The sequence below is a fragment of the Perca fluviatilis genome, chromosome 1 (assembly GCF_010015445.1).
Source record: "Perca fluviatilis chromosome 1, GENO_Pfluv_1.0, whole genome shotgun sequence".
Classification (NCBI taxonomy): domain Eukaryota; kingdom Metazoa; phylum Chordata; class Actinopteri; order Perciformes; family Percidae; genus Perca; species Perca fluviatilis.
Window position 1 is genome coordinate 13595346 of NC_053112.1, and position 14006 is coordinate 13609351.

General features: G+C 39.5%; 1 protein-coding gene across 1 annotated transcript; it reads right to left on the reverse strand.

Moving 5' to 3' along the window:
* Positions 1-3384: 3384 nt before the first annotated feature.
* soul5l (heme-binding protein soul5, like) lies at positions 3385-12476 on the reverse strand. The gene is made up of 7 exons (XM_039799493.1): positions 12211-12476; positions 11013-11072; positions 8539-8620; positions 8316-8436; positions 8013-8152; positions 6090-6253; positions 3385-5464 (listed from the first exon to the last, which is right to left on the reverse strand). The coding sequence occupies exons 1-7, from the start codon at positions 12246-12248 to the stop codon at positions 4975-4977; spliced, it is 1095 nt and encodes a 364-aa protein (XP_039655427.1). The 5' UTR covers positions 12249-12476; the 3' UTR covers positions 3385-4974.
* Between the last annotated feature and the right edge of the window lie 1530 nt (positions 12477-14006).

Below are 14006 nucleotides of genomic sequence, written 5' to 3' on the forward strand. Positions count from 1 at the left end.
CTACTATGAACAAGAATAAAACCCTTTAGCTGTGTCAAAAATGCTGAATGGTTGAAATTATTTATTGTACTTTTGATAGCCTGCTATTCTAAACTTGGTATATGCTATTTTGAAGAAACATCAGCATGGATTCTGTCATATCATCAGTTTGCTCTTCCGAAGGGGATTCTAGTAGGCATATCTTTCAGGAACATGGCCTGAGCTCCGTCATGGGTGATCCAATTGATTAAATAATCGGACCTGCAGCAGTCTGGCAGAGAGCGTCAAGTAAGAAAATACAGTTTAAATATGCCTACAGGTTTAAAGGTAGTGGAAAATGTTTCTTTTGTTTTGACATTTTGTGACATAAAAATGCCCAAAAAGTTGTATAATGTGATAGAAAGGCATAAAATTGTAAAAAATAAAATGGATACCACATCAACGGGAGTATTGTTTGTATGTGCATCATTACTATGACTTTTTATGACTTTTTTCGACATACTATACTATGACTTTTTAAGACTTTTTTCGACATAGTATACTGACTTTTTTCGACATACTATACTATGACTTTACTATGACTTTTTTCGACATGGTATACTGACTTTTTTCAACATACTATACTATGACTTTTTTCGACATACTATACTATGACTTTTTATGACTTTTTTCGACATACTATACTATGACTTTTTATGACTTTTTTCGACATAGTATACTGACTTTTTTCGACATACTATACTATGACTTTACTATGACTTTTTTCGACATACTATACTATGACTTTACTATGACTTTTTTCGACATAGTATACTGACTTTTTTCAACATACTATACTATGACTTTTTTTCACATACTATACTATGACCTTTTATGACTTTTTTCAACATACTAAACTATGACTTTTTATGTGACCATTTTCAGCACACACTATGACTTTTTTCTGCATACTGTACTTTTACTTTTTTTTGACATACTATACTATGACTTTTGTTTCGACAAACTACACTTTGACTTTTCTCAGCATACTATACAATGACTTTTTTGTGACTTTTTCTCGACATACTATAGTATGACTTTTTTCGACAAACTACACTTTGACTTTTCTCAGCATACTATACAATGACTTTTTTCCGACATAGCATAACATACTATACTTACTTTTTTATGACTTTTTTCAATTCTATGAATTTTCTATGCCTTTTATGACATGTTATACTATGAGTTTTGTTTTACTTTTTTATGACATACAATACTATTACTTTTTAAACTTTTTAATGACATACTCATACTATGTTTTTACTACTTTTTCTGACATACTATACTATGATGTTTTTCGACTTTTTTTATGACATACTATTACTTGTTTGCCATTTTATGACAAACTTTACTAAGACCTTTTTATTACTTTATATGACATACTATGAATTTTTAATGACATACTATAGTTGGACTTTTATTTTTGTCATAACATACAAACTGACTTTTTTGGCATACTATACTATGACATTTTTGATGACATACTAAAATACAAAAATTGTCATATTTTATTGAAATACTATAATATGATTATTTTAATGACATACTATATGACCTTTTAAGCCCAGCTCTTGAACTGGTACAAACATGGGAGACACAGAGGTATAGTAGTGAATAAGTCCAACAAATATCAAAACAAAACTTTATTACAGAATCAGACTCCAGATAAAAGACAAAACAGTACATAGAATAAATTACATACAAAAGCACAAGAAGAAATCCTGGTCAAGATTATCAGACAATTTAAAGTCAGGACATTTTAGACATTTGTACTCTTTGGTTCTCTTACTGTAATGCACCCATGGGTTCTACAGATAATGACAACACATTTCCTGGCATTGCATTTGATTTCATGTTCCACACCATACACAGAACATATAGTAAGCGCTACATGGACTAAGAACCACAAAATCATCTGCATACATGATATGATTCACAGGCTTTTAATTGCTTAGACAAATCATCATTATATGTACAAATGAAAAAGAACTGGGGACAAAATCCCCCCTTGTCCGGCACCATTGATAACCCAAAATAGGGCTGAGACCCTATTACCCCATTTTACTCACATAGTCAAATAGATGGGAGGACTCTGTAGTCAGTAGAATAGAGAGTAGAATGTGCTGCATGGGAGCTGTGCTATAAAAGCAAGGAACCAAAAGCCACAATGCAAAGATGTGTGGTAAGAGCAGCTCTGCCAACAAAGGACTGGCGGCTGCTCTGGTTTATACACACGAAGCACACTGGGCCCAGTTGTGTGCCAATGTCGCTGTCGCTTGTTTTTTTATGATTTATTATTATAGACAATATTGAAGCTGATGATTATGTATATTATATTGGAGGGAATGGGATAAAGTTTTAAACAAGTTTCAAATGCAAACACAGTCCTTGAATCTGCCGTAATATTTTTTTGGGCCACTTGGGGTTGGGGCAACAAGCTAAAAATCAACATTTGCCTCATAAACTTGTTTACACAAAGTGCCTACCTGGAGCATGTACAAATTCTGTAGCCAATAATCAAGGACTGGAGAGGAAACTGACAAGAATCACTAACAAGATCATTAAACAAGACTGGACAACATTTGTTGTGAAGATATTCTTAACCAACAGCATTATTCTTGATACTACTGTGCGTGTTAAAATCCACTAGGTAGACAAGGAGAGGACTTAAAAGTTTAACAAGTATTTATTTAAGTAAAATCATAAGAGCATAAACGTATACACGGGTCCGAGTTGAGCAGGCACACAGGCCTCTCTCATCAGACTGAATTTTCTGGCTTATACATGAATTCATATATCAGTCTCTAAGAGCATTTTGATTTGTTTATTAAAAGTTGGAGGAGTACCATGGTTTAGACTTGGCCTCCCCTGGTTGGTGCACAGACTGGTCCGTCTTTTGGCACACGCCCTCTTCATCAGTTGTTAGGCAGACTTTAGCTATGCTGATGGTCAGAAAGAACAATGCGCCACTGTTGTCCGTCACAGATTGAGAAGTAACTTACTTTCATGGTCAAACTGATATCAAACTGATATTAACTTCGTTGCTGCACTCTTGTTGCTTTCTGACCACCGTCATACAGTGATGCTTTCTGCACGTACAACAGTATCCTTTTCTCATTTTGCATGACTAAGCTGTCACAGTGCTCTTCCACTAAACACACTAAACACACAATACTATTCAACTATCATTTGTATCCTCATACAGCACAGCCAGCTTGACTGATTATTTTTATTTCTTACACTACCTGATCATGACGGAGTAAGGAATTTTCAAAATTCTAAACATTAGGGCAAAACAATCAGAATAAGTAAATCATTCTCTTGGTTAATCAGGTCCAAAGACACCAATAATACAATCAGTCCAAAAAGAGTTTATGGTTTTTTATTGCACCTTCCTCAGAAAACACAGTTTGTAGCTCAGAGACAGATAGATTTATTAACTGATGTAACTTGTATTGCATTGGTTTATCAGGCATGACTCTTTGGGATCTTTGGGGCAGTCCTTCCTGTCTAGATGAAGATACGGGATTGTTGTGGACTGATTTTCTAGGTATAGATACACAGAAAAGTGATTTGGGCAGAATTGAGTAAGGGCCTTACTTTGTACTGTGTGCAAAAGCTAAGTTAAGTTAAAGGTACCCTGTGGGATTTCCTTTGGAAACTAACACATTTTGTTAACATTCAACATATCTTACCAAAACCCTTTGTTTACATCCTTGAAGCCTGACAAACATTTGGAAAGTGTATGAATCCAACATTGTTTAGATATTCTTGCCATCTTTTTCTTCTTCACATTTCTACTTATTAGGGTTAGATAATGGTCAACCCCGACTTAATTGATGAGACATTTTGGTCTAAGTAAGCAGGAATAAAAATCAATCTTAGTATATTATCTCAAATATTACATTTTTACACATAGGTTTAGAATTGTCTTATGTGGATTAGACTTACTGATATTTAAAGATGCTAAAATATGTAATATTTGATTTTTGCTGACCTTTTGACAGTGAAATTAAGGGAAGATCTATCAACAAGCCACTTTCTGGTACATAGCATACTCTGTTATTAATAACCCTTGTGTCATAAGTTTTTATTCTTGTAAATATGTTCATTGAATTCTAGTAGCCCAAAAAACTTGGGCTACTTGGTTAGTGTAATTGTAATCATTTAAAAATACTGAGATGGCAAATTTGCAAAACATAAGGCCATTCAATTTACAGGCACTTTTGAGCTCTAATTCTTGGAAAAAAGTTTTGATCCCAAGTTAAAAAAAACTTCATAAACTACTATTATATAGAGCTATAAAGTATTAGCACTTAGGTTTAAGGCCACACCAAAGATCCCAATGCATGTGCACACTGAATTTATAATGATTCACCAATATGTTGCCACAAATATCATGAAATTAACTGACATGAATCTAAACAGAGAGTAGAATTTTGTAGGATGTTATGGCTGTAAATATATAGTGGCACAAAAAAAATCACTAATTACAGCATCATACTAACACACTGTACACACTGATTGTTTAGTTTCCTCCGAGTTATTTTTTGGATTAAACCGATGTTAAACGGCATCTATCCCTGCCTTCCGCTTTAGCTGGGTCAATAAACACAATAATCTGGAATTCTAACTTTCTAACTAATACATACATCTACTTAATTCAATGATGCAGCTGTATGACAAGCTCAGAACGACAACGTGGACAGGCTTGTGTTTGCTGATACAGAAAGCTGCAGGTGCAAAGCTGTGATCGAACATATAGCTAAACACTAAGTGCCATAAGAAGGAGTAAGTGTATTACACAGGGATAGAGAGATTAAGGAGGAAGATAATAGCTTGTCTGTCTATCACACACTTTCACTCATTTTTCTGCAACACCTCCACTGCTTCTATTCTATTTAACTTCCATGTTAGTATACCTGGAATAGCTGCTCAAATCAAATGTGACTGTTGCTAATGAGCGTTGTCTGGCTCGGTCACAGGGTTACTGTCAGCTTGTGTACCCAGAGAGCTGTGGGCTGTGCTGTTCCACAGGGCGGCATCAGACTGGGGCTCCAGGGACGGGTTCACAACGGCGGGGGTGGAAGAGTTGGTGGTCGGGTCCAGCAGGATCTGGGAGGAGGTGGGGGGATGGCTGAATGTGGCGTCAGCGGGCAGGTTGGATGAAGGACTAGGTGGAGCATTAGATGGGGGGAGAGATGGTGTGTCAGAGGGCGTTTGTGAAGAAGAGTTGGACCTGGCATATGAGGATAGGTTGGAGGGAGGGAGTGCGGGAGAATCAGAGAGCATGTGTGGGAGAGGGTCAGACGGAGAGTCTGGGGGGGAGTTGGTCTGAGTCGGCCGGGGTGTGTGTGCAGGGGTCGGCTCCTGTGGATCTGTGCAAACTGGCTCCCCTTCGGCCACATACCACACCTCATTGTGCCTGTTCAACAGCTTCAAGGGACTACACACACACACACACACACACACACACACCACACACACACACACACACAAAAAACACACACACACACACACACACACACACACACACACACACACACACACACACACACACACACACACACACACACACACACACACACACACAGGTTACTTTAATCATAGAAATTTGTAATTTTAAAATACACATAGCGATAGTTATGCTGATTTGCTGACGGCAATTCTAGGAATATGAATAAATCCTGCTCTGGAATATGAGCTCCCTGAATGACAGTATTACAAGTTAACTCAGTTGTAACTGTTTAAGTTTATCGTGGTGTTGCACCATTTTACAGGAATGCTCAGAGTAGGTTTGTGCACTTGTCATTTAAACATGGTTGCAACTCTGCGATGAGTTTAAGAGTTATGGCCCTTTATGTTAATTAGGCCACACCTAACCTAAAATAATTTGGTAGGCAATTATAGGAAATGTAAAAAAAAAAAAAAATTGGTAGGGGATTTCCAAATATATGTTAAAAACTTGGAGGACAATATTAAAGACATAGAACGTGAAATAGTCGTAAGTGATTCCCATTAAACAAGAAGAATATTTTAAATGGTAACGTATTGGTGGATATGTGTGATACCTGTCATAGCCAACTCCATAGTGGTAACTGTGGTTGTAGGAAGCTCGAACTCTCCCCAGTTCTTTAGTCAGCAGGTGAGCGTGAAGCCTGGATGTGACTGACAGCATCCAGCCTCCATAACTCCTCACATAGACATCCATCTCTGGCATCTCGGTGAAATACAGCTGTGCAGGAGACACAGATGCAACATTAGCAGTCAAACATTGACCCATGATGTATCACAGTAGACAGATAGAAAGGCATATAGGCAGAGAGAAAGAAAGGCAGCACAAAATACTGCTCCAAATACGTAGATGGCAACACACATATGCAGAGTTTAAAGCAAAGACACATCAGAATTGGTCAAATTAAATATTGAGATCCTGGACAAAGACACTTTGTAATCAAGCATTCAAAAAACAAATCAATACAGTGAGAGATTTTTGGAGTCAGTATCCAGTGGCTAATAGTAGAATTGCAGCTTAAAGCTTTAGTGCATAACTTTTTTTTTTATATTAATTGTTACATTCAAGCCATTGCCAAATGAGTTGATACAAAACTAATAAGACTATCACCTCCACACAACTCTCTCTGTATTTCTCAGTGTGGCGGTTTAGAAATTGTTGTCGTCCGGTGACTTTCCCATGCAGAAACTGGAGTGAAGTTGATTACCTCTTTTGAAGAGTCCATCATATTTTTTTTAATCCTCCGTGTCCTCCTTGGCTACTAGCAACTGTGTGGAGAAGGGGTGGGGGTGGTGCGTGATTACGGAAGGCGTTATTATGGAATCCCACGTAACTTCTAGGAAAGTCCCGCCCTACGTAGCAGGACGATTGGTTGGGGATAGGCATTGACCTCGAGTGGTTAAGGTTAGGATAGCCGATTGGTCAGGGGATAGGACCTGAACAAATCGGGTTACGTTACCTTGCGAAAGCATGGACGCCTGGCCAGTAGTAGTATGTGAATGCTATTAAAGGGCAGGTCTTGCCTAGAAGTTGCGTGGGTTCCATAATAACGCTTAGGGAAGGCTTGTGTCATGTGGATGCAACAGTCATTACTTAGATCTCCTCATGGGGGAGGCAGAAACTATGCACTATAGCTTTAAGACACCATGTAGCTCTTATTGTTGCACGTTTGAAAAGAAAGAAATTGATTTTTATTGTGAGAGTGTGAGACAATCTTAAAAATGTCAGAAAAGTACTGGGCGATCAAATTATTCCGATTTTGTATATATGACATATAATGAAAATATAATTCTAAATGGGCTGAATGAAGATGTGAATTTTTAATGTTATTTGTGATAATTGTATAGAGAGAAGGTGATAAGAGTTTGAACATAAGCAAACTGATCAAAACCATTATCTTGAACAAAAACTCTGGATGAAAAAAATATTTCCTTAAATTTTGTAAAGGTGTGTGATGACTTAACGACTTAAAAGAAATATAAGATACATCAGATGAATGTCAGTCGTTGAGCTGAAACATGAACATGTTATGAACTATTGGTGTAATTATTATATAGGTTAGTCTATAATTACGGCTAATCAAGACAATATGTTCTGTTCTGTAAAAGTTAGACTGTCATAGCCAGTACAGGAGGCACAATACAGAAACATGACTAGACAATAAGTAAGAATTAATTGATTTTGTAGATATATACAGCCAATTTCAGATGAATCAAATTTACATTTGCACAGACAGATAAAGGACAGCCGCACCGATGCCATCATGATCTATTCCTATTCTGCTGAGCGAGTGAAAGCTGCACTAAATACTGCACACCCATCCATCTATCGATCTTAAATCAACGGTCAAATTACACACAGTTACTGGGAGGATAAAAGCATTTCACCGCATGACTCACCAACACCGGAAAAGAAAAACTGCCTCACCCTGCACCTAAAGGCTCTTTCCTCCCACAGCCCTCACCCCGTGTCAGCTCACCTTTTCATTGGTGGGTGCAGGCGGCTTCTCCTGATAGGCTGCCGGCAGTGGGAAGTTGAGCGAGTAGATAGCCGGCTCCCACATCTTGGTTTCCTCTGGGATCTTGACCAGGACAGGGGCGGTCATCTCCATCTGGATGCCTCGCGCCGCACACACCACACAACACAACAACACACACACACACACACACACACACACACACAAAAACACAACACACACAACAACACACACACACACAGATACACTTAACACCTTTTGAATACACTTCTGAATGCTGATGCCTCTGTCCTGTCCTGTTCTTACCTTCTTCATTGGCGCCAGTGATGTACTGGAACAGTCTCCTGAAAGCCATTGCTGCACCCACGCCCATGAAATAGGCTTCAGCATCTGTTGTTACCCAGCGAGTGGGGCTGTAGTGTCGCACCTGAACACACACACACACAACACACACACACACACACAATTGTCTCAGAAGTGACAGCTTGATGGGAAGGTATATGTGCTGTTTGACTGGAGGTTCACTTACCTCATATTCATCTGTTTTGCAGACCAGCTGATATTCCAGACATTCCTTTGACTCGGTGCAAAAGCTGCCGTTGGTACTCGGTCTGTAACAGAGTGTTAGAAAAATTATGCTTACTCATAATAATAATAATAATAATTGAATATATAGCTTTTCATGACTCAAAGTCGCTTTACAGGGCAGGGTAGATTATAAACATAACAAAACAAAACGAGCAAACCAGTAGAAAAGTACAGATGAAAAGGGGCAGGTGGACTATGGGTAGTGAGGTGAAGAGATGGTTTGAGGGGATGAAGAGGTGAGGGCTAGAGTGGGATTGGGGGAGTTTGGAAGTGTCAAAGGGTTGGCTTTTGGTGGAGAGACGGTGGTTGGGTGGGGTTGGTATTGGCTGGTGGTTTTGGTGAGGACTTTGAGGTGATCGGGGAGTTGTGTGGTTGTTGTGGGTTGTGGGGTGAGGGGGTGATGGAGGGTGGGGTTGGAGGTTTTTGTTGAGGTGTGAGTCAAAGTGGAATGATAAGCAGTTGGTTGGAGTGGTGAGGTGGGTTATTGTTTTGTGGTGTGGATTTGAGCCATAGAGGTTTGTTTTTGTTGAGTGGGGTGTGTTGATAGTTTTAGTTTGTGTGGGAGAGGGGTTGTGGGTTTGTTGTAATAGCAGTAGTCATTGTAGTATTTTTTAGAGGCAGTGACGTGTTGGGTGTGGTTGTAAGAGGTTGTTGGTGGCATGGTGAGCGTTACGTTTGTTGGTAGAGGATGTTATGGCTCTGTGCTGCACTCTGTTGTTGGGGCCGTGTAGCAAAGGTAATTATTTTGGAGGAGAGGGTTTCTGTGTGTGTAGGGGGGAAAACAGATTGGGGTTGGTATTGCAAGAAGATGGGTTTGTAGTTGTGAGGCGACTTGCGCGGGTTTTGACAGAAGGGAGTTGATATTGGGGTAGTTGTTGAGAGAGGGGAAGACAGGTTTTTGGATTGGGGTGACAGCTTTTGGCAGAGGGAGTTGGCAGTGGGGTTGAGAGGTAGTGAGGTAGGGTAGGGGGACTTCAGGTGGAGTAGCGTGTGGGTTTAGAGTTGAGTTTGGGACGGAGGGATGGTTAGTGTTGGGGGGTTGGGATGTGGGGAAGTGTTGTTAGAAGCCGTGATCATGGGAGCCACTGACCTTGCAAAAGCACAGGATGCATGCGGAGGAGATGCCGAGCCTGACCAGAGATAAGAAGAAATCTACTGATTGTGTGAACCGTATAACTAACTTGACTCCCTACTCCTTTAAAAAGCCACTGTTGAGACCACTCGTCAGTCATTTTCTGTACTTACACTGAGTGCTGTAAACTGACTCTGCTTGCGCAAGTAAAATAAGCGTAAAGAAACAACTCCAGTGATTTTGTCAATTCTTCGGTAACTAATTCCAGTGACACAGAGTGTTAATAGAATTAATTTTATTATCTTTCTACATTATTTGGCCAAAAGAATGTGGACAGGGTTGTTTGGTCTGAGGCTGATTTTCATGGTTTGGGGATTTAAACTTTGTGGCAACAGTTTGGTGGTGGAAGACCCTCTTCTGTTTCAAAATGACAGTACCCTCGTGCACAAAGCGAGGTCCATAAAGAAAGGTTTTTATAAGTTTGGTGTGAACAACTTGAACGGCCTGCACAGAGCTCTGACCCCAAACCTCTGGAGCCAGGCCGTATCACCCAGCATCAGCGGCAAGCAAGCAAACTTTATTCACATAGCACTTTTCAAAACAGACGTTACATGATGAATAAATGGGACAGAAAAGACTATACATTAAAATACAGAGAATTAAGTGTCTAACCAACTAAATAAAAGCTATAAAATAAAGAAAACCCACACAAAATAAACCCCACTTTTAAGCGGTATGCTTTTTTAAGAATGAGCATTGATTTGGCTTGTCTGATGGAGGATGTTTCAGAGTCGTGGAGCAACAACGAAAGCACAATCACTTTTAGTTTTCAGCCCCTTGAGCTTGGAACAGCCAGAAGTCCCTGCTCTGAAGACTTTCTCACCGACACAGCAACTCATTTAATAGAGAAGGGCGTGACAATGTAAGGCCTTGTTTGTTAAAAGTAACATCTAGGTAACTGTATTAGTGCCCGACCCGACTAATGCTCTTGTGGCTGAATGAGAAAAATGCCACTGCAGGTTGTAAAATCTTGTTAAAAGCCTTCCTAGAGGAGTGGAGGCTGTTATAGCAGCAGATTGAAGCGTGGCTGTAACTCGGCTGTTAGGAGTAATCATGGATCATAGGATTAATGGCCAACCCATTCTGTTTAAATGTCAAACTGTTTCTTAAGCAGGATAATGACGTCCAAATTCCTCCCAATGTGGCAAGGGGAAAAAATTTCACTTTTTATAGCCCATCATCACAGATTTTCCTTACAATCTGTACAGCATACAACACCATCTATCTTTAGACCCTTGATTTGGATAATTAGTCACTTTATTTATCTAAAACCATCCACTTACCCAACACTTCCTTCAGCAGAGACCACTAGAGCCAAAAACGCCAAGGCTGAGATGAAAGCCCTGAGGAAGGACACATGTACACATTATACATGATTTAAAATGCTCCTATAGTTTAATAGAGAATCGACCAGGGGTGGATTATTTCCATTTGATGCTACTTTATACTTCGACTGCACATCATTTGGATGGCAATTTTGTACTTTTTACTCCACAACATTTATTTAATAACTGTTGTTGCTTTGCAGATTCAGTTTAATACAAACTTTACATCAACTAATACATTATGATGATTATTGATTAAGCTACAGTCTATAAAGTAGCTGAAATTAGCTACCAGCATCAACAAAAATCATGGTTACACATTATTAATGCATCAATAATTATAATCAAATAATAGGCTATAATCTATTATTCAGAAATGAGCCATTCTGCATAATGAGTACTTTTACTATTGCTACATTAAGGTTTTTTTATGTTAATAGGTGCTGATATTTTTCAGTGACAAACGGGATAGACATCTGGTCTAAAAAATGAATGAAAATGCCAGAGGATAATTTTCCATTAGCAGATTTTAAAAGGCTTTGTGGATGTAGGCTGTGCGTCAGTCCGTGTGCTGCATTCCGGCGTTTGCACTGCAGAGATGAAATGGGACCCGTTTCCCTGCTCTGAGCGACGCAAAGAGGAGAGAGAGAGAGAGAGAGAGAGAGAGGGAGAGATCTGCTGCATCATCAGGCTCTGCTTTCTCCAAACCAAAGGCGTTTTGAGGTCATGGACGAACAGCCTTCGGTAGCTCATTATACCCCCTTTCATCATAACCCCTTTTGACTGTTAAATTGAACCAAACACCGGATTTAAAAAGCCAAGACAGTTTGAGAAATGAAATAAGGTTATTTAAAGTCGGGGTGAATTATCTCAAAATACAATCACCGGTTCACTTTTATATCTATGCACTACTGCATTTATGTTACAGCAGCATGTTCAATATTAAGCACAAAAATGAAAAATAACTAATACGTAATTTCAATGCACGCACAACCGACCAACAATGACGCAAAAATCAACTTTACCTGTGCATGACGCTGCAGAAAAGTCGCTCATACAGACATCAGCTACGGACAAACATTCCTGAAGAAATTTCTCCAAATCTACCTGAGGGAATTTGATTTCAAACTCGAAAAATATGAGGGCTGATACTCACATTGTCCCGGCCCCGTGTGTGTCCTTTCCACCTGCCATGGCAGCGCGGGGAAGAAGCGGAGGATAGGTGGAGTGTGATGGAGTGTGATGGAGTCTGCAGTCTGCTGCACTCTGAAGGCACCGCTGAGTTTACTGCGGACTGCAGCGAGGACCAGCGTCCGCCTTTAAGCTCGCAGGAAGGGAGGGGCTGAGCTGGCACCAGCCTGCAAACTACTGGACCAACACTAGACACACATACATGCTATGTGTTTAGTAGACCGCGAGCTCACCTCCAGCGCTGCAGCAGTGGCGTTAGGAAGTCTGCTCAAGAATCCGCCATCATTAATCCTTCCTATGTTCAAACATGAGAGGATGGAGATGAGCAAGTCCCGGTGTGGGCTGTTTATGGTCTGCAGTATTTTTACCCGTTGGCACATTCTAGTTCTGAAGTAAAACATTATGCACATTTGAAATTTTTGTCTGAAAGATTTATCGGATTGTATTCCCGTTCCAGGTAGCCAAGGGTTTCCATTTATTTAGAAAAATCAGTTAGTAAACTTTGGTGTAGGGCTAATACTAAACATTTAAAATACACATTTCATTCATACATCTTTGGGGATTTTGTCATCCTGATTGTCTACTGTAATTTGATCATATTGGTCCATTCTGTACACAGGCATGTATCACATGTCTGTCCTGGGAGAAGGATCCCTCCTCAAGGAAAGAAAGAAATCTTAGGGAAAACAACTGTTAATTGTTTTTTGGGAGGTTTTCCTTTTCTTAATCGAGGGTCTCAGTACAGAGGGTGTCATATGCTGTACGGAGTGTAAAGCCCCTTGTGGCAAGTTAGTGATATTGGACTATAAACACAAGGTGTGAACTTAGACATACTGTCTCTTTAAAGGGTACTCAAAGTCAACCGTTTTTATACACAAAAATTAGTTGACTTATTTTGGGAAGCACCACCTGTGAAGACATAAAAAAAATAAAAATTGGTATTGACACTGAATCTTTAATGAAAAGCCTATGTTAAAAACTGGGGCTTTTGAGCTTGAATAACAAGGACATATACCAGGCAAAGTGGGTGGAACAAAAAGTCGTTATCAAGATGCATTATGGAATATAGGATTCTGCAGTTTTTTATTTAAATTTTGAGCCATATTAGTGACTAAAACTAGCCTAGAAATCTAGATTTAGAAATTGATTTATGTGGGTCTGGCTTGTCAGGCTAGACTAAAACTAGAATGTATTGGCCTTTGTTGCATTGATTGACTGCTCTTCTTTAATACATTCCACATATTTATGGAAATGAAACATTACATTGCTAGTTTTCCGCAAACACGGCTTAAAAAAAACATTGCTTAAAGACATACACGTAACAGCTTTGTTTGAGACCTTTCCAGGACATCAGCTTTATTGTGACAGTTCATACAACCATCAAACAGCCCTCTGTAACAAGCACAAAACCTTTTCTGCTCAGCTGTTTACTAACTGTTAATGCCAGTCCTCCCGGGTACACGACGCGAGAGCCTGGAGACCCCTTCGGTAAACCCTGTGTAGCTCTGTCATACGTGTACAGGAGTGTCTGTGGTTAAATCTCAGTAGTCTTTCCTTCATTCCTCATATTTACTCCTCCCCTCCGTCTAATAAGGGAATACAAAACATCTCATTCAAACTGAACCTGTGTCATTACTGTCCGAATCCCTGTCTATAAAACCTCTATGCAGTTCTTATGTCATGTCTTGTGCCTCCTTTTGTAGCAACAGTCTGTAAATTATTTACAAATGGCCGTCTAACCTGCCCGGCTGCACACGTTTT

Coding starts and splice junctions, on each gene's coding strand:
- soul5l (XM_039799493.1), bottom strand. CDS start 12,248: ATGGCAGGTGGAAAGGACACACACGGGGCCGGGACAAT. Junction 8,621..11,012: donor TCTGCTGAAGGAAGTGTTGG/GTAAGTGGATGG, acceptor ACTCTGTTACAG/ACCGAGTACCAACGGCAGCT. Junction 8,437..8,538: donor GCAAAACAGATGAATATGAG/GTAAGTGAACCT, acceptor GTGTGTGTTCAG/GTGCGACACTACAGCCCCAC.